This window comes from Cherax quadricarinatus, chromosome 69, assembly GCF_038502225.1.
Source record: "Cherax quadricarinatus isolate ZL_2023a chromosome 69, ASM3850222v1, whole genome shotgun sequence".
In the NCBI taxonomy this organism is placed as follows: domain Eukaryota; kingdom Metazoa; phylum Arthropoda; class Malacostraca; order Decapoda; family Parastacidae; genus Cherax; species Cherax quadricarinatus.
The window spans coordinates 14,909,751-14,931,517 of record NC_091360.1 but is presented as its reverse complement, the minus strand read 5'-3'; the positions used below and the strand labels follow the sequence as shown (position 1 = coordinate 14,931,517).

General features: G+C 40.2%; 1 protein-coding gene across 2 annotated transcripts in view; it reads left to right on the top strand.

Moving 5' to 3' along the window:
- The first annotated feature begins 908 nt into the window (after nucleotides 1-908).
- Nucleotides 909-21,767, top strand: part of mRpS29 (mitochondrial ribosomal protein S29) — a 193,406-nt gene continuing 172,547 nt past the window's right edge. For both annotated transcript variants that reach the window (XM_053795726.2, XM_070099839.1), the window contains exons 1-3: nucleotides 909-1,020; nucleotides 3,160-3,275; nucleotides 14,669-14,882. In XM_053795726.2, the coding sequence (XP_053651701.2) occupies nucleotides 972-1,020; nucleotides 3,160-3,275; nucleotides 14,669-14,882 (379 nt within the window). In that variant the 5' untranslated portion in view covers nucleotides 909-971. The remainder of the gene's footprint in view (nucleotides 1,021-3,159; nucleotides 3,276-14,668; nucleotides 14,883-21,767) is intronic.

Genomic DNA, 21,767 nt, shown 5'->3' with positions numbered 1-21,767 from the left:
CAAGACAACAGTGCATTAGTGTTCGCAATAAAGTTAACAGAATCCTTGGCTTCATATCTAGAAGTATAAATAATAGAAGTCCTCAGGTTATTCTTCAACTCTATATATCCTTGGTAAGGCCTCGTTTAGAATATGCTGCACAGTTCTGGTCACCCTATTACATAATGGATATAAATGCAGAGGAAAACGTACAGAGGAGGATGTCTAAGTTGATCCCATGTATCAGAAATCTTCCCTATGAGGATAGACTGAGGGCCCTGAACCTGCACTCTCTAGAAAGGCGTAGAATTAGGGGATGATATGATCGAGGTGTATAAGTGGAAAACAGGAATAAATAAATGGGATGTAAATAGCGTGCTGAAAATTTCCAGCCAAGACAGGACTCGCAGCAATGGTTTCAAGTTGGAAAAATTCAGATTCAGGAAGGATATAGGAAAGCACTGGTTTGGTAATAGGGTTGTGGATGAGTGGAACAAACTCCCGAGTACAGTTATAGAGGCTAAAACGTTGTGTAGTTTTAAAAATAGGTTAGATAAATGCATGAGTGAGTGTGGGTGGGTGTGAGTTGCACCTGACCTAGCTTGTGCTACTAGGTCTGATGCCGTGCTCCTTCCTTAAGTGGAAGTGACCTGACTAGGTGGGCCATTGGGCTAATCCAGGGGGGGACATGGACCTGCTTCGCATGGGTCAGTAGGCGTGTTGCAGTGTTCCTTCTTTCTTATGTTCATATGGTCCAAGATTTAGGGAGCTACCCAGTTATATAGCTCATGGTATATATACTGGAAAGATTGTCATAGCCAAATGTAGCAGCCCAAGTACTGACTAACTCATTCCCCCTATATAAGGGATGAGGGTGCGCGATCTGACCAGTTCTGGTACCCTTAATTCTGTTTATGTCCCTCTCAGGGAGAGTTGGCTGGAGGTGAAGGTCACCTGTGGTAACCCTTAACACTCACCACAATAACATCAACATGGCCAGGCTTCTCTCCCGCAATATTTTCCAAAGTTTTTCTGATTTTGGTAAGAAGACAAATACACTGTCCCTTTTTATTGCTATGTACAACACTAATGTATATTGCTGTGTATAACATTCAGTGTATATTGTTATATGCAACTCTTCCTACCCCGGATTATCCTGGGTGGCTACACTAACCCAGGTTAAGAATCCAGTTTTATAACACTGAGTGTCAGGATAACCCGGGGTAGGCAGTGTTAGCTACCCGTCATAACTCAGGGCAGTGTTAGCCACCCGTCATAACTCAGGGCAGTGTTAGCCATCCATCATAACTCAGGGCAGTGTTAGCCACCCATCATAACTCAGGGCAGTGTTAGCTACCCGTCATAACTCAGGGCAGTGTTAGCTACCCGTCATAACTCAGGGCAGTGTTAGCCATCCGTCATAACTCAGGGCAGTGTTAGCCACCCATCATAACTCAGGGCAGTGTTAGCCACCCATCATAACTCAGGGCAGTGTTAGCTACCCGTCATAACTCAGGGCAGTGTTAGCTACCCGTCATAACTCAGGGCAGTGTTAGCCACCCATCATAACTCAGGGCAGTGTTAGCCACCCATCATAACTCAGGGCAGTGTTAGTCATCCATCATAACTCAGGGCAGTGTTAGCCACCCATCATAACTCAGGGCAGTGTTAGCCATCCATCATAACTCAGGGCAGTGTTAGCCACCCATCATAACTCAGGGCAGTGTTAGCCACCCATCATAACTCAGGGCAGTGTTAGCCATCCATCATAACTCAGGGCAGTGTTAGCCACCCATCATAACTCAGGGCAGTGTTAGCCATCCATCATAACTCAGGGCAGTGTTAGCCATCCATCATAACTCAGGGCAGTCACCATCATAACTCAGGGCAGTGTTAGCCACCCGTCATAACTCAGGGCAGTCACCATCATAACTCAGGGCAGTGTTAGCCACCCATCATAACTCAGGGCAGTGTTAGCCACCCATCATAACTCAGGGCAGTGTTAGCCACCAGTCATAACTCAGGGCAGTGTTAGCCACCCATCATAACTCAGGGCAGTGTTAGCCACCCATCATAACTCAGGGCAGTGTTAGCCACCCATCATAACTCAGGGCAGTGTTAGCCACCCATCATAACTCAGGGCAGCATTAGCCACCCATCATAACTCAGGGCAGTGTTAGCCACCCGTCATAACTCAGGGCAGTGTTAGCCACCCATCATAACTCATGGCAGTGTTAGCCACCCATCATAACTCAGGGCAGTGTTAGCCACCCATCATAACTCAGGGCAGTGTTAGCCACCCATCATAATTCAGGACAGTGTTAGCCACCCATCATAACTCAGGGCAGTGTTAGCCACCCATCATAATTCAGGGCAGTGTTAGCCACCCATCATAATTCAGGACAGTGTTAGCCACCCATCATAACTCAGGGCAGTGTTAGCCACCCGTCATAACTCAGGGCAGCGTTAGCCACCCATCATAACTCAGGGCAGCGTTAGCCACCCATCATAACTCAGGGCAGTGTTAGCCACCCATCATAACTCAGGGCAGTGTTAGCCACCCATCATAATTCAGGACAGTGTTAGCCACCCATCATAACTCAGGGCATTGTTAGCCACCAGAAAGAATATTAGACTCACCAGTTGACGTGCATTGGACGCTTAGCATGATTTATTTACTTTTTAACTTTGGTAAAATCAGTCAAAATTATCTCAATTTCTGTAATATGTCTTCTATTCTATAGAATGAGACCAGGAAAACTAGAATACAACAATAAATACCATACGAAAATACAGTGCAAAGTCGCTGTTTTAATCCAAAAACATAGTCAAAGTTTTTTTTTTTCTCATTATGCACTGTGTGCTGCAGGATTTTTTTTATACTGCGCACACTGACCACATAGACCCATTCTTTCATATGTAGGCCTACAGCTTTCTCTCACTAGGTTTGAGGGCGCTAGAATTTAGGCGTACTAGTACGTCAAAAACCTTGGTGCGTAAGCCGTACTAGTACGGCCGAAACCCTGAAAGGGTTAAATATTTACAGTAGTTATAATTGTTTGACTCTCTATTGTATCATGTAATTATATTGTTAAATAGTATTTAAATTGATGTTTGGTTAATTTTTGTGTTTTAATATTAGACATTTTGTACGACTTGTACTTTTCTGCTTCTCCTCAGGTGGTTGTAGTGCACTAGTGAGGAATGTGGCTGTGGGGAGGGAAGCAAGATGGTGGAGCAATGAAGCATCACCTGCAGTGAAGGTCACAGCACCTCGCACATCTCTTAATCAACCTGTGAGTAGCAAAACATTGCCTAGCATCTCTCTCACATAATTGTCAGCATCTACTTTCAGACTCTATGGTTGTAATGGTCATCCTTCAGATGCTTTTAAAAATAAAATTCTTTTTTTATTGGACATAAGATCACAAGAAAGAAAGAACACTGCAGCAGGCCTACTGGCCCATGCAAGGCAGATCCAAGTCCCTCACCAGCCCAAGCCAATGCCCCAACCTAGTCAGGTCAGTTCACATTCACTTAAGGAGCATGGCATCAGACCTAGTAGCACAAGCTAATCAGGTCCAGCTCACTCACCCACACCCACTCATGTATTTATCTAACCTATTTTTAAAACTACACAATGTTTTAGCTTCTATGACGTTACTGCACATAGAACTTTCAGAAGTCTACACTTCATTTGGTTACAGCTTCTATATAATTATAGTGAAAAGATGCAGTGGAGCCTTGGTTTTCATATGCCCTAGTCTGTATGTAAACCTATAGTTTTTATTTTTTTATTATTATTAACACATCGGCCATTTCCCACCAAGGCAGGGTGGCCCGAAAAAGAAAAACTTTCATCATCATTCACTCCATCACTGTCTTGCCAGAGGCATGTCTATGCTACAGTTTTAAAACTGCAACATTAACACCCTTCCTGCAGAGTGCAGACACTGTGCTTCCCATCTCCAGGACTCAAGTCCAGCCTGCTGGTTTCCCTGAATCCCGTCATAAATGTTACCTTGCTTACACTCCAACAGCACGTCAAGTCCTAAAAACCATTTGTCTCCATTCGCTCCTGTCTAACATACTTACGCACACTTGCTAGAAGTCCAAGCCCCTTGCACACAAAACCTCCTTTACCTCCCTCCCTCCAACCTTTCCTGGGCTGACCCCTACCCCACCTTCCCTCCACTACAGAATTATATAATCTCGAATTCATTCTATTTCCTTCCATCCCCTCTACATGTCCAAACCATCTCAATAACCCCTCCTCAGCCCTCTGGATAATAGTTTCGGTAATCCCACACCTCCTCCTAATCTCCAAACTACAGATACTCTGCATTATATTCACACCACACATTGCCCTCAGACATGACATCTCCACTGCCTCAGTCCTTCTTCATGTTGGAACAGTCACAACCCATGCCTCACACTCATACAGGAGTGTTGGTAAAACTATACTCTCATACATTCCCCTCTTTGCTTTCATGGATAGAGTTCTTTGTCTCCACAGACTTTTCAGTGCACCACTCACTTTTTTACCCTCGTCAGTTCTGTGATTCACCTCATCCTTCATCGACCCATCTGCTGACATGTCCACTCCCAAATATCTGAACACATTCACCTCCTCCATACTCTCTCCCTCCAATCTGATATCCAATCTTCCATTACCTAATTTTTTTGTTATCCTCATCACCTTACTCTTTCCTATATTCACTTTTAACTTCCTTCTTTTACATACCCTACCAAACTCAACAACCAACCTCTGCAACTTCTCTTCAGAATCTCCCAAGAGCACAGTGTCATCATAGTGTCCCTTTTTGTGTTAGATTCTTTATCTTTTAACCCGACACCTCTTGCCAACACCCGAGTATTAACTTCTCTTACTACTCCAACTATAAATACACCTACCATCCGACTTACGACCTGCTCGACTTACGACCACTCGACTTACGACCGTGTTTTTTATGCCAAATTTTTGGGAAATAAACAACTATTTGTGTTGTACACAGTGTTTATCCTAAACCTTACAGTATAAAATACAGTACTAACAACATAAAAAGTAAAGTAAAACATGAAATACCAAAATAAAACAATAAAATAAAGTCATTACAAAAATGTTTTGTTGATATTCAGTAGTAAAGTTCGACTTACGACCATTTCGACTTACGACCTGTTTCTCGGAACCGAACTCGGTCGTAAGTCGGATGGTAGGTGTATATTGAACAACCAGTGTATTTTTTGTTAATATTTTTGGGTGTCTAGAATGGATTAATTGGATTTACGTTGTTTCTTAGGGGAAATTTTAACAAAAAATACGTTTTATAAAGAATAACTATAGTTTTACATACAGACTTGGGCATACGAAAACCGAGGTTCCAATGTAATTAATACAATTAAATGTGCAAAAGAAAGTCACTTCTTATGCATAGCATTTTGGGCACACTACCATTATCTTAGAACTTGCAATCCATTTAATTCTGTGTGTATTACATAAAGTTAGGCAAGTGCAGTTAATGTACATTGAATTTGTATCAGATCATTGATGTGCATTTTGTGGAGTGGTAGAATTATAGTGCTAATAATGTTGCATGAGTATTTACAGGCATATTCTGCATACATCATTTAACTCTTTCACTGTCAGGACCCTTGAAATTAAAAGTACAGTGAAACCCTGAGTTTCGACCGCCCTGAGTATTGGCCGCTTCGAGTTTCGACTGCTTTTTTTTTGGGCTAAATTTTGTCCCAAGTTTTGGCCTGTGCTCCGTGTTTTGGCTGGCACAAATATTTCACAATAAATTAATTGTGTTTAGTGCTTGTTTATTGATTGTGACTTTGAAATAAGCCACCATGGGCCCAAAGAAACTTCATAGTGGCAGCCTTTTGTTAAAGGAAGTGAGAAACACGATAAAATTAAAAACCGAACTCGTAGCAAAGAACCGAAGTGGAGGAGGAAGAGAGAAGGGAGAATGTGCTTCTTCAGTGTTTCAGTGATTCTGTGATATGTATGATACTAAAGGAGCATGAGTCGATAAAGGCTATAGCACCAGCCAGTGATAAAGTGTAGCAAGTAAGTTAAGCGATTAATCGATAGAAAAAGGTCAGCATGAAACTGACTCCTCCAATGTTGTTGGAATTATATAGGACTACTGACAACACTACCGTCTCTGCTGCTGCCATCACCACCACTATGTAACACTTATCCTTCAGTGGCCCTTATACACCCAACAACAAACAACGCAGCAACACTCGTCAGTTAGGGAGAGAGAAACATATCACATATTTTATTCATTCTAGAGTATATACAGTAGGGCCCCACTTTACGGATTTTGCTTTACGGCGTTCCGCTAATACGGTCATTCCAAATTATGACCTAGACTCTCTATACGGCTCCCCTCACCTGACTTTCTAATACGGTCACTGCACCCCACCCTGTTTGTTTACATTCTCCATGAGCTCCGTAAGCACCATGTCTCTCCATTGTGTCTGGAAACTCCAAAATTTCAAGTGTTTTTAAAAGTTATTTCATATTTTATATATACTCTGGTAATTATACTTATGTATACCTGTACCTGTGTCTTATGTCTCGAGATGCCATATTAGTAATGATAATAATACTCAATAATAATCATTGAGTCATTAAATGTCATATATTACGTTAATATACACGTTTTCATTAATCGGTGTATGATATTTTTTTAAAAATTATATAATAAGCATGATACATAACATATAAAGATGATAAATACACCCCACAGTAGAACAAATAAACATAAATGTGAGATGTGGTAGCCAGACAACTTGTACGAGTGACGGCAAGAATAACGTTTTCTCTAGTCCAACATAAGAGAAAATGTGTTACTGAGGGTAACTGTAGAAAATTATTCCTTTTGTATGCCTTCACTCAGAGCATCATATAAATATATATTTTATTTATTTATTTATTTATTTAAGGAACCACCCTTGAGGGGGAAGTTCACATCCTGAAATTTCTTTTGTATCCTGAAGCAAAAACTCGACTGAACGACGGTTCGTATCTTACCTTAAAATATTTGTAATCTTAATGTAGGGTGAGAGGTGAGTCGTAATATTTATTTGTGGAAAATCAGGTGTGGGAGGTATGGTAGCCAGCCAAGCCAGCCCACCCCACCCACACATAATATACTACAACATTTCAAGAGCCCTAGAGCGATGAAATGCATTTACAATACAGTGGTCCCTCAATAATCGTCCGTCCTGAAAGTCGTTCATTTCGGAAATAGTCCCGTTATTTCGTCTAAACATTGGCTCGCAAATGGTCCGTTAACTCGCTAATCGTCCTTCGTCCGGGACGCGAACTTACGCTCTGAGCCACCTGGGCCTGCCATTGATTTTAGTGCTTGCAAGTGCTAAATAAGCTACCATGGCTCCAAAGAAAGCTTCTAGTGCCAGCCCTTTGGTAAAGAATGTGAGAAACACATATAATTTATGAAAAAGTTTGCAGAAAAATACGAAGGTGGTGGTGATAGAGTGGAAGCAGTTGTGATAGTGGTTGATGGTGGTAGTGATGGTGGTAGAAGGTAGTAGTGGTGATGGTAACAGTTGTAATAGTGGTAGAAGGTCGTAGTGATAGTGGTAGACGGTTCCTTCTTTAGTAATTCAGCGATTCTACCAACTCCTCCAATGTTGTTGGAGTTATATAGGGCTACAGAAAACACCACCGCCTCAGCTGCTGCTTCACCACCATTATGGACGGCTTACTCTCAGTGGCCCTTATGCACCCAACAACAACACATCACCTCTCTTCACATACGTAATGGCTTATTTTATTCATTCTAGAGTATATTCCATGTTTCTATGTTATTAATATTGTTTATTATGTCATATTAGTTGAATTGTGATAGGTAGGGTTGATATTAGTGTCATATTCTCCAACAATAAACTTGCCATCCCTCCCTCACACAAACAAGTCTCCAATAAGAACATAAGAAAGGAGGAACACTGCAGAAGGCCTGCTGGCCCATACTAGGCCAGTCCTTCACAAATCCAACCCACTATCAGAACAAATGCTACCCAAGCAATAAGCTCAGGTGCAAGTCCAACTCAAACCTAACCCTTGTCACTTGTGTATTTATCCAACCTAAATTTGAAACTACCCAAGCCATAGCTTTTAGAACATAAGAAAGGAGGAACACTGCAATAAGCCTGTTGGCCCATACTAGGCTGGCACTTCAAAAATGCAACCCATTAACAGAACAAATGCTACCCAAGCAATAAGCTCAGGTGCAAGTCCGACTCAAATCCAACCCCTCTCACTCATGTATTTATCCAACCTAAATTTGAAACTACCCAATGTTTTAGCTTCGATCAACCTACTAGACAGACCATTCCACTCATCAACTACCCCTATTACCAATGTTCATTTATACATTTTATTAGTGCTTTACATTTACAGTGGACCCTCGACATTCGATACTAATCCGTTCCTGAGAGCTATCGAATGTCGAAAATATCGAAAGTCGAATTAATTTTCCCCATAAGAAACAATGGAAATCAAATTAATCCGTGCAAGACACTCAAAAGTATGGAAAAAAATTTTTTACCACATGTAATATTAAGTTTAATGCAATAGAATAATTACAATAACAAAAATAACAAAAGATTAATAACAATAGAATAATTGACACTTACCTTTAATGAAGATCTGGTGATGATTGATGGGATGGGAGGAGGGGAGAGTGTGGATGGTGTTAGTGTTTAGAAGGGGAATCCCCTTCCATTAGGACTTAAACTGGGAGCCTCACCATGCCTTACCACATTGTGTATGCCGCTACGATTCTTAGATCTTTCAAACCAACCTTTGCTGGCCTTAAATTCACTCACATCACCACTAGTTGCAGGCAATTTCTTTACCAGTTTCATCATACACTCCAACACACGCACTCCACTTTCGTACTTTGCAATTATCTCTTTCGTCATTTCAATAGTCATTAGCACCTTTTTTCTCGAAGGGTTGGCACTAGAAGTTTTCTCGGGGGCCCATGGTTACTTATTTTGCAGAAACAAGCTCCAAAAACAGTGATAATATGGATAATATGGAATGTACCGAATGTATCCTTAGATGTGCGCACACTAGCTGGTTTGTAAACACTGGCACACACGGGGCAGTTCAGGCCACACTTGGATATGTCTCATACGAATCGTATCGAATGTTGAGGCAAAATTTTTGCCTTAAAATGCATCGAATGTCGGATTTATCGAATGTCGATGCCATCGAATGTCGGGGGTCCACTGTATTTGGCATTTTTTTCTGCATGTAAATCTATATTTATGCTAGGGAAGTGACCCCTGAAGTGACCTAGAGTCCTTGGAGGGGGATTCCCCTTCCAAACAATAACCTCTCTTCTCTCTCTCCTCCTCTCTGTCTTCCATTCATCAACAACAGCCTGCAATAAAGGTAACTGTCATGTTGAATGTTCATTCTTTTGTGCATGTAAATCTATCTTTTAGGTAAAAAAATTGTTGTTGGTACTTCTGGGTGTCTGGAACGAATTAATTGGATTTACATTATTTCTTATGGGGAAAATTGATTCGAAAATCGTCTATTTTGATAATAGTCCATTTTGATAATAGTCCCACTTCCAGGAATGGATTAAGGACGATAATTGAGGGACCACTGTACATTCATTACTTACCTTCAATAATAACTAAAGTTTTACATACAGAAGACAATGAGAAATAAATATAAAGCACTAATGAAATGGATAAATGTACAGTTAAATCACTATTACATACCTTTATTGAAGGCTCTTGTTGGCGTATGGAAGAAGGCGAGGAGGGGAGAGAGAGGAAAGCTTATTGTTTGGAAGGGGAATCCCCTCCATAAGGACTTCAGGTATCAAAGCCCTATCTGAGGTTACTACCCTTCTTTGTCTCTTACTGGCACTGGACTCCTGTCGCACTAAAAATCTGTCCAGAGAGCTCTGTTTCTGGCGTCTTCTTTAAGATTTGCCTAAAATGGGACAAGGTATTGTCACTGAACATGTTGCAGATATGACTTGTATCAGCTTGGTCAGAATGATATTTTTCCACAAAAGTTTGCAACTCATTCCACTTTGCACACATGTCCTTTATCACTGAAGAAGGCACATTCTCCTCTCTCTCTTCCTCCTCCTCTGAAGCAGTTTCCTCAGCTGCAGTCTGTTGCTGTTCCAGTTGAAAGTCTTGCAGCTCTTCAGTGGTTAGCTCATCCCTGTGGTCCTCCGCCAACTCTTCCACATCCTGGCCACTCGCCTCCAACCCCATGGACATCCCCAAAGACACAATAGATTCCACAGCAGGTGTAGGGTTGCCAGAGTCAGCCTCTAACCCTTCAAAATCCTTGTCGAGGACACATTCTGGCCATAATTTTCTCCAAGCAGAGTTCAAAGTCCTGGAAGTCATTCCCTGCCAAGCCTTACCTATAAGGCTTATGCAATGGAGGATATTGAAGTGATTCCTCCAGAACTCTCTTAGGGTCAGTTCAGTGTCCGAGGTCACTTCAAAGCACCTTTGAAACATTGCTTTTGTGTAGAGTTTTTTGAAGTAAGAAATGACCTGCTGGTCCATGGGCTGGATGAGAGGAGTGGTGTTAGGAGGCAAGAACTTCACTGTTATAAAACTGAAGTCCCTCAACAATTGGTCTTCCAAATCTGGAGGATGAGTAGGAGCATTGTCTAGTACCAGGAGGCAGTTGAGTGGCAAGTTATTTTCCAGGAAGTATTTTTTCACACTCGGGTCAAACACTTCATGGACCCAGTCGATGAAAATTTGCCTCATGACCCATGCCTTATTATTAGGTTTCCACATTACTCACAACTTACTCTTGATGACATTGTTTTTCTTGAACACTCTGGGATTTTTCAGAGTGATACATCAGTAAAGGCTTCACTTTGAAATCCCCACTAGCATTACCACAGAACAAAAGAGTTAGCCTATTCTTCATAGGCTTGTGTCCTGGCAGCGCCTTTTCCTCCTGCGTGATGTAGGTCCTCTTTGGCATTTTCTTCCAAAAGAGGCCTGTTTTGTCACAATTGAACACTTGTTGGGGGATGACTCCTTCAGCCTCTGTGTACTCCTTGAATTCATCAATGAATTCTTTGGCCACACGTTTGTCTGAACTTGCAGCCTCGCCATGCCTTACAGTAATGTGTATGCCACTATGCTTCTTAAATCTGTTGAACCAGCCTCTTCTGGCCTTAAATTCACTAACAGCAGCACTTGTTCTAGGTATTTTTGTTACGAGATCCACATGCAACTGCTTTGCCTTTTCGCAAATGATCGACTCCACAACACTATCTCCCGCTAACTGTTTTTCTTTGAGCCACACCAACAACAACTTCTCCACATCTTCGATTGTTTGTGATCTCTGTTTCATTAGCATATTTACCCCTTTTGCGACTTTAGCTTCCTTGATTTCTACTTTTTTTGCCATGATGGAACCGATTGTTGATTTTATTCCCATACATCCTGGCAAGTTTGGCTAAACGTATGCCACTTTCGTATTTTTCTACAATCTCTTTCTTGAATTCTATCATGTTTCTCACCTTCTTTACCAAAGGGCTGGCACTAGGAACTTTCTTTGGCCCCATGGTGGCTTATTTCGCAGTTGCACCCAATAATTAAGCACAAAAACAATAGATTATTGGGAAATATTTCAGATGAACACATGAAGTAATGCTCACCCAACCAGTGACAGAGCCAGACTGAGATACGTACGCATGAGTGGCCGCTTCCCGGGCGGGCAGGCGTCTGATATGATTTCCAGGGGGAGGTACGAAATCTGGACCAAGATTTCGCCCAAAAAAGTGGTCTAAATCCGTAGTGCCATTGTAATAATAATTAATAATAATCGCTCTGGAGTTCTTTAAATGTCAGCTACCAAACTTATATGAAATACGTATGACATTTAAGGTGCCCCAGAGTGATCATTATTATTAATTATTATTATTATTATTATTATTATTATTATTATTATTATTATTATTATTATTATTATTATCATCGCCATCAATATACCTTGTTCACTGAGTTCAATAATTTCTTAAGCTGCCACGAGACAGAAAATGTCAACACACAGACGAACACATCATCTAACCCCTTTACTGTGTACTTCTTCCATTTTCCTCTTGTTTTTCCTCTTCCAAGTGCTACTGCATGTCTATTGTGCACCCCATAGTACATGATAGAGTTATAAGTGCAGCAGCACTTGAAAGAGGAAAAAAAACAAGAGGAAAATGGAAGAAGTTCACAGTAAAGGTAATAGATGGTGTGTTCGTCTGTGTGTGTACATTCTGTCTCTCGCGTGGCAGCTTAATTAAGAAATGATTCAACTCAGTGAACAAGGTATGTTGATGATGACAATAATAATAATAATAATAATAATAATAATAATAATAATTAATAATAATAACTAATTAAGATAAAGGTAAAGATTTATTTTTTGTAATAATAACAATTGGTCTGGAGTGCTTTAAATGTCAGCTACATTTAAAGCTCCCCAGAGTGGTTGCAGTGGACCCCCGGCTTACGATGGCTTCAACCTGCGATAGAACCGACTTATGATGCTTGTCAGTGTAAAAATTTGACCCCGACCTACGTTGAAAAGCTCGACTTACATCATTTGTCCTGAACACGGCCGTCTGGTCCGTTTGGCCTGAGCGCTCAGCTGACCTAGTGTGACATTGTTTACAAGCCAGGGCGGATGATTGCACACATACATTCGATAAATTTTGTATTATTCCAGCGTTTTTAATGCTTGTAACTACTAAATAAGCCACCATGGGCCCCAAAGAAAGCATCTAGTGTCAACCCTGTGGTAAAAAGGGTGAGAAATACTCTCGTACCACGGTCAGCTGCTGCTGCACCATGGTCAGCTGTACTACTCAAAGATGTGGAGAGACTGTTGTTGGTGTGGCTTGTCGAGAATACCGAGAAACAATTAACCCCAGAGGGTTAGCCACCCAGGATAACCCAAGAAAGTCAGTGTGTCATCGAGGACTGTTTAACTTATTTCCATTGGGGTCCTTAATCTTGTCCCCTAGGATGCTACCCACATCAGTCGCCTAACACCCAGGTGAACAGGAAAAAATGCCTGGACCTAGTGCTCGTATTGGTGAATTTAAGGCCAGCAAAGGTTGGTTTGAGAGATTTAAGAATTGTAGTGGTATACACTGTGATAAGGGCTGTTCCGGAAGAAAACGCCAAACAGTACCTACATTACTCAGGAGGAAAAGGCACTCCCAGGATACAAACAGTGTCTCATCACTCATCACCACATCTTCAATAATGGTAAGTGTCATTTATTCTTCATTTAGTACACTAGTACATGCACAATATATATTGCGCATGTATCCTTCTTTTTGTGTGTAGGAAAATGTATATTTCATGTGGTAAAAATTTTTTTTTTCATACTTCTGGGTGTCTTAAATGGATTAATTTGATTTCCATTATATTTCTTATGGGGAAAATTAATTCGATTTACGATAATTTCATCTTACGATGTGCTCTCTGGAATGGATTAATATCGTAAGTCGGGGGTCCCCTGTAATTATATTTTTTTATTAATTACCTGAAGTTTACCTGGAGACAGTTCCGGGGTCAACGTCCCCGAGGCCTGGTCTGTGACCAGGCCTCATGGTGGATCAGAGTCTGATCAACCAGGCTGTTTCTGCTGGCTGCACGCAATCCAATGTGCGGGCCACAGCCCGGCTGGTCAGGTACCAACTTTATTATTATTATTATCACCATCGAATATCTTGTTCACTGAGTTTAATCATTTCTTAATTGAGCTGCCATGAGAGACCAAAACTGTAAACACAGACGATCACACCAGCTAACCCCTTTACTGTGAACTTCTTTTGTACTTCTTCCATTTTCCTCTCATTCCTCTTCCAAGCGCTGCTGCACTTGTATCTTGTACTATGGGGTACACTGTCAAGTACAAATTTATAGACGAGATATGTAGCCTTGGAGATTGCTTGATACTGAGACCCATCACTAACCCCTTTACAATGAACTTCTATTGTACTACTTCCATTTTCCTCTACTGCACATCTATCTTGTACTATAGAGTGCACAATCAGGTGCAGATTTGTACAAATATGTAGTCTTGGAGACTTGAAAAGCTAGTGTACTGAGTGGCTGTAAGGAGACTGAGATGCTTGATGCTGAGACACTGTGCTGCCCACAGTAACTCCGAGTTGTCGGTAAACAAGTATGTCGGTAAGTGAGGAGAGGCTGTATATAGTAGTCCTGCCATGTCCGTGGGGGATACATTCCAAGACCTACCGTGGATACCTGAAACTGTGGATAGTAACAAACCCTATATATAAGTTGTTTTTCATTTACATGTATACCTATGATTAAATTTAATTGATAATTATGCACAATATGTCAAGAATTAGCACTCTTTCACAGATGGGAAGCACTTCACAACTTCTCTTGTTTTGAAGAACTATCCCCATCACTACTTGTGTGCTTTGGGGCTATTATTAAGTAAACTTAAGGGTTATTTTCAGACCACAGTAAACTGTGGAAAACCAAAACAGTGGAAACCAAATCCGTGGATACGGAGGTTCTACTGTAAATATAAACCTGTGATATCAAATAATAAAAGTAATGGCATTTTTTCATTGAAATGTTTTGATAATGTTTTAATTTTTTTCAGGGACTGCAGACAGAGGAGCAACTGGGCTTGTGGTACACTCTAGAACAAGATATAGCAAAACAACTCTTTGGATTGGGTGGTATTCCCAAGCAGTTTGCAACTCAGTGTAAAACATTTGCCGAGACCTGCCTCATGATCCGTAAACCAGCACTGACTACCATTGATTACATCAAGAAGACAAATCTTGCTTTACCACCAAACAAATTTATACTTTGTATCCTTTAACTTAATGATGTGTTTAATTTTAGTATAGAGATGACTCCTACACTTAACACAGGTAATCCCTGCACTTAACACAGGTGATCCCTGCACTTAACACAACAATCCCTGCACTTAACACAAGTGATCCCTGCACTTAACACAACAATCCCTGCACTTAACACAGGTGATCTCTGCACTTAATGCAGGTGACCCCTGCACTTAACACAAGTGATCCCTGCACTTAACATAGGTAACTCCTGCACCTAACACAGGTGATCCCTGCACATAACACAGGCAATCCCTGCACTTAACACAGGCAATCCCTGCACTTAACACAGGCAATCCCTGCACTTAACACAGGCAATCCCTGCACTTAACACAGGCAATCCCTGCACTTAACACAGGCAATCCCTGCACTTAACACAGGTGACCCCTGCACTTAATGCAGGTGACCCCTGCACTTAATGCAGGTGACCCCTGCACTTAATGCAGGTGACCCCTGCACTTAACACAAGTGACCCCTACACTTAACACAAGTGATCCCTGCACTTAACACAGGTGATCCCTGCACTTAACACAGGCAATCCCTGCACTTAACATAGGTGATCCCTGCACTTAATACAGGTGACCCCTGCACTTAACACAAGGGATCCCTGCACTTAATACAAGTGATCCCTGCACTTAACACAAGTGATCCCTGCACTTAACACAAGTGATCCCTGCACATAACACAGGTGACACCTGCACTTAACAGAGGTGATACCTGCACTTAACAGAGGTGACCCCTGCACTTAACAGAGGTGACCTTTTTGTCACAAAGTACTGTATAACTTGTACAAGCTGCTACTACCCCATAAGTACACAGTAATAATAATGAACTACAGTGTGCAAACATGGTGTAGCTTCAACCTTAATAAATATACAGTAGGGCCCCGCTTTACGGCGTTCCGCTAATATGGTCATTTCAGATTATGACCAAAACTCGCTATATGGCTCCCCCCACCTGACTTTCTAATATGGTCACCGCGCCCAACCTGGTTTGTTTACATTCTCTGTGAGATCCAAGCACTAAGTCTTTCCATTATGTCTGGAAACAACAAAATTTCAAGTGTTTTTAAAAGATATTTCATATTTTATATAAACTCTGATAATTATACTTATGTATACCTATACCTAAATAAACTTACACACTGTGCTGGTGTGCAGGTACACATTAAAATCAGTAAGACTGTCTTATGTCTCAAGACGTCACATTAGTAATGATAATAATAATCAAGTCTCATTAAATGTCGTATATTACGTTAATACATGTATACATATTTTCATTAATCCATCTATGATATTTTTTCAAAATTATATAATAAACACGTTGCATAACATATAAAGATGATAAATACACCCCACAGTAGAATAAATAAACATAAATATGAGATGTGGTAGCAGACGACTTGCACAAATGACGCCATATTAGAAATAATAATAATAATAATCACCGAGTCTCGTTAAATGTCGTATATTACGTTAATATACACATTTTCATTAATCCATCCATGATATTTTTTTCAAAATTATATAATAAACACGATACATAACATATAAAGATGATAAATGCACCCCACAATAGAATAAATAAGCATAAATATGAGATGTGGTAGCCAGATAACTTGTACAAGTAATGGCAAGAATAACATTTCCTCCAGTCCAACATAAGAGAAAATGGGTTATTGGGGGTAACTGTAGAAAATTATTCCTTTTGTATGTATGTAAGTAAGTTTATTCAGGTATACACAAATACAGTTACATAGATTATCATACATAACAGCATATGTGTAGAGAACCTAGGATAACCCAAAAAAGTCAGACAGAATGACTTATTTCCATTGCTTTCACTCAGAGCATCATTTCTTCTAAAAATGGTGTTACATGAGAATGGGAGTGTTCTTCTTTATTTATTCTACCGTATCAACGTAGAGACAACTTGTACACAATGTAACTTGTACACAAACCGGACGTGTACACTTCGTTTACAAAACTTACGTTCGCCTGGTTTGTTTACATAACTCTGTGCATGTCCTCCCTCATGTACTGACTCTCTCTCTCTCTCTCTCTCTCTCATTTATTTGTTTTATTTTGTTTACTCACTCCTGACCCTACATTAAGACTATAAATATTTTAAGGTAAGTAATGAGTGAACTGTATATGCATTTTATCACTCTGGGATGCTTAAATGTAATAGAATATTATGTGTAGGTTGGGTGGCCTGGTATGGTAGCCCGGCTGACTACCGTACATACCACACTTGATTTCTTACAATAAATACTACTCATCTCACCCTAGATTAAGACTATAAATATTTTAAGGTAAGTAATGAGTGCACTATGTGTGTATTGTACTTTTTTATTGTTTTTTGATGCCTAGTTCTATTGCTAACTTAATATATTATTGTTTCAGACTATAGTCTGAAGCAATATTATTGTTTCAGACTATGGAACAATGCTCTTCTCCAGACTGAGGGACTGACCACCTCAAAACTTTAAGGGTGATGGACTGATTACATCATCTTCAAGTCTCTTCTGCTTCTATCAACTTTTCTGTACTCGACTGAAGAAGCCTACTGTGTAGGCGAAACGTTTCGAAATAAAGATACCTAACTGTTGCATATGTGTCTTACCTAACAACCTGTCGGTATTTTATACCATTTTAACCCTTTGACTGTCGCGGCCGTATATATACGTCTTACGAGGTACCGTGTTTGACGTATATACATATATATATGTATACTCATAAATTCTAGCGGCTTCAAATCAAGCAGGAGAAAGCTGGTAGGCCCACATGTGAGAGAATGGGTCTGTGTGGTCAGTGTGCACCATATAAAAGAAATCCTGGAGCACGCAGTGCATAATGAGAAAAAAAAAACTCCGACCGTTTTTTTTTTTAATTAAAATGCCGACTTTGTGGTCTATTTTCGTATAGTATTTATGGTTGTATTCTTGATTTCTTGGTTTCATTTGATAGAATGGAAAACATATTATAGAAATAGAGGTGATTTTGATTGATTTTACTATAAAAAGAACCTAGAAATGGAGCTCAAAGTAGGGGAAATGTTTGATTTTTGCCAATGTTCAAAAGTAAACAAATGATGCCATTGTCCAATAAATGTCCAACTAGCCATTCTAATATGCAGTCATGAATGGGTTGATGTTATTTATACAATTATTACAGTATTGCAGTAGTCTGCATAATAGTAAGTCTTCTATTTTTTGTTTGAATAAAAATTCAAAATAGAAAGCAAGAGGGGCCTGGAGACATGACTGATGAGCAAAGAAAATGTTATTTTAGAGCCAGGAATGTCTGCATTGTTCATTCTGGACCTTATTTTGAAATTGTCATATTTTTTAGTTTTCGTGAAATTGGCCAAATTGCAAATTTCTGACCACATTATTAGGTAGTTGAAATCGGTAAATGGGCAGTTTCTTGTACTCAATCGATAGAAAAAATGGAGTTCTAAAGAAATAGCTATGAGTTTGGGCGACTGGAACAATGGAATTAGCTGAAAATAGGGCTCAAAGTGGGCGAAATCGCCGATTTGTAAACAGCGCCGAGGTTGCTAACTTCACGAGAGCATGATTCCATCAGTTTTCCCTCAAATTTCGTTTTTTTTGGTGTCATTACAATCGGGAAAAGATTCTCTATCATTTCATAAGAAAAAATAGTTTTTTTTTTTTTTAAATTTTACGACACCAGGAGACACCTCAGGATTGGGGGTTGCGACAGTCAAAGGGTTAATGTTGTTCTACTATGGTTGTATGCATTATATTTATATGATGTGTAGCATGTTTCTTACATAATTTTGAAAAAAAAATCATAGATGGATTAATGAAAATGTTTATAATATTGCAATATATATGACATTTAAAGCACCCCAGAGTGATTATTATTATTATTTATTATTATTATTATGTCTTCAACACTAGCGAGACAATCTTAATGATTTTTTCTGTGTACCTGCACGCCAACACAATGTGTAAGTTTATTTACGTACAGTTACACATAAGTACAATTTTCAGAGTGTTTTTATAATATTTTCTTATTATTAATGCATCGGCCATTTTCCGCCAAGGCAGGGTGGCTCAAAAAAAGAAAAACTTTCATCATCATTCACCCCATTCACTCTTGAACTACAGACTCGACCACCATTTTCAAAACTACAGTGGGCCTCTGTCTAACGTTGGCATCACATAATGTTAAATCCGCCTTGCGTTATATTTTATCGCTAAAATTTTGCCTCGCATAGCACTAAAAAACTCGCTCAACGCGATTCGTTTGAGACGCGTCTATGTGCGGCCTGAGCCAGTCTCACTTGTTCCGCCTGTGGCATTGTTTACAAGCCAGCCTCCGCGGTAACATCCAAGCATACAATCGGAACATTTCGTGTTATTACAGCGTTTTTAGTGATTTCACCTGCAAAATAAGTGACCATGGGCCCCAAGAAAGCTTCTAGTGCCAACCCTACAGGAATAAGGGTGAGAATTACTATGGAGATGAAGAAAGAGATCATTGCTAAGTATGAAAGTGGAGTACGTGTCTCCGAGCTGGCCAGGTTGTATAGTAAACCCCAATCAACCATCGCTACTATTGTGTCCAAGAAAATGGCAATCAAGGAAGCTGTTCTTGCCAAATGTGCAACTTTGTTTTTGAAACAGAGATCGAAAGTGATAGAAGATGTTGAGAGACTGTTTTTGGTGTGGATAAACGAAAAACAGGTAGCAGGAGATAGCATCTCTTAAGCGATCATAAGTGAAAAGGCTAGGAAGTTGCATGAGGATTTAATTAGAAAAATGCCTGCAACTAGTGATGTGAGTGAATTTAAGGCCAGCAAAGGTTGGTTTGAGAGATTTAAGAAGCGTAGTGGCATACATAGTGTGATAAGGCATGGTGAGGCTGCCAGTTCGGACCACAAAGCAGCTGAAAAATATGTGCAGGAATTCAAGGAGTACATAGACAGTGAAGGCCTGAAACCTGAACAAGTGTTTAATTGTGACAAAACAGGCCTGTTTTGGAAGAAAATGCCAAGCAGGACCTACATTACTCAGGAGGAAAAGGCACTCCCAGGACATAAGCCTATGAAAGACAGGCTTACTCTGTTGATGTGTGCCAATGCTAGTGGTGATTGCAAAGTGAAGCCTTTATTAGTGTATCACTCTGAAACTCCCAGAGTGCTCAGGCAAAAGAATATCCTCAAGGCTAAATTGTGTGTGCTGTGGAGGGCAAACAGTAAGGCATGGGTCGCTAGGGACTTTTTCTATGACTGGTTACACCAAGCATTTGCCCCCAATGTGAAAAATTACCTAACTAAAAAGAAATTAGACCTTAAGTGCCTCCTGGTGTTAGACAACGTCCCTGGCCATCCTACAGACTTGGCAGAGTGACTTTGTGGGGACATGAGCTTCATTAAGGTCAAGTTTTTGCCTCCTAATACCACTCCTCTCCTGCAGCCCATGGACCAGCAGGTCATTGCAAACTTCAAAAAACTGTACACAAAAGCTCTGTTTGAAAGGTGCTTTGTAGTGACCTCAGAAACTCAATTGACTCTAAGAGAGTTTTGGAGAGATCACTTTAATATCCTCAGTTGTGTAAACCTTATAGGTAAGGCTTGGGAGGGAGTGACTAAGAGGACCTTGAACTCTGCTTGGAAGAAACTGTGGCCAGAATGTGTAGACCAAAGGGATTTTGAGGATTTGAGGCTAACCCTGAGAGGCATATGCCAGTTGAGGAATCAATTGTGGCATTGGGAAAGTCCTTGGGGTTGGAGGTTAGCGGGGAGGATGTGGAAGAGCTGGTGGAGGAGGACAATGAAGAACTAACCACTGATGAGCTGCTAGATCATCTTCAACAGCAAGAGGCCACACCTGAGGAAACTGCTTCGGTGGAGGGGAGAGAGAAATTGAAGAAGTTGCCTACTTCAAAGATTAAGGAAATCTGTTCAAAGTGGCTTGAAGTGTAAACCTTTATGGATGAAAATCACCCTCTGACAACTGTTGCAAGCCGTGTTGGCAACCTGTTCACTGACAATGTTGTGAACCACTTTAGGAAAGTCATAAAGGAGTGAGAGGTACAGACCTCTATGGACAGATATGTTGTGTGACAGAAGTCCAGTGGCTCTGAAGCTGGTCCTAGTGGCATTAAAAGAAGAAGGGAAGTAACCCCGGAAAAGGACTTGACACCTCAAGTTCTAATGGAAGGGGATTCCCCTTCTAAACACTAAGACCATCAACACTCTCCCCTCCTCCCATCCCATCAATCATCACCAGATCTTCAATAAAGGTAAGTGTCATGTAACTGTGCATGTTTTCTTCAGTTTGTGTGTATTAAAATTAATATTTCATGTGGTAAAATTTTTTTTTTCATACTTTTGGGTGTCTTGCACGGATTAATTTGATTTCCATTATTTCTTATGGGGAAAATTAATTCGCCTAACGATAATTTCGCCTAACATTGAGCTCTCAAGAATGGATTAATAGCGTTATGCGAAGGTCCACTGTACTGTCAAAAAAAATCTTATCTCCCTTACACACCCCATCATCAACTAATTATGTGAAAACCACATATTCTCTTTTTTGTATCATGAACACATCCAAAATAAACTTACTCTCGTTATCTGTAATTCCCCCTGATTTACACTTACTCACCCAAATGACTGAAAACATAAAATTCCTAATATAGCTATTGCCTAATAAATCTTAAGTTAGTCCTAAGGTTGCCTAAGATACTCTCTCAGTATTGGAGCCTTAATAGAAACAGTGTATCATGCCAAGACAAAACCATTCCCATTACTAAATTTACTAATTGTAATATTGTTATATGTTTTATAATACCTTACTATTATAAATCTAATTAA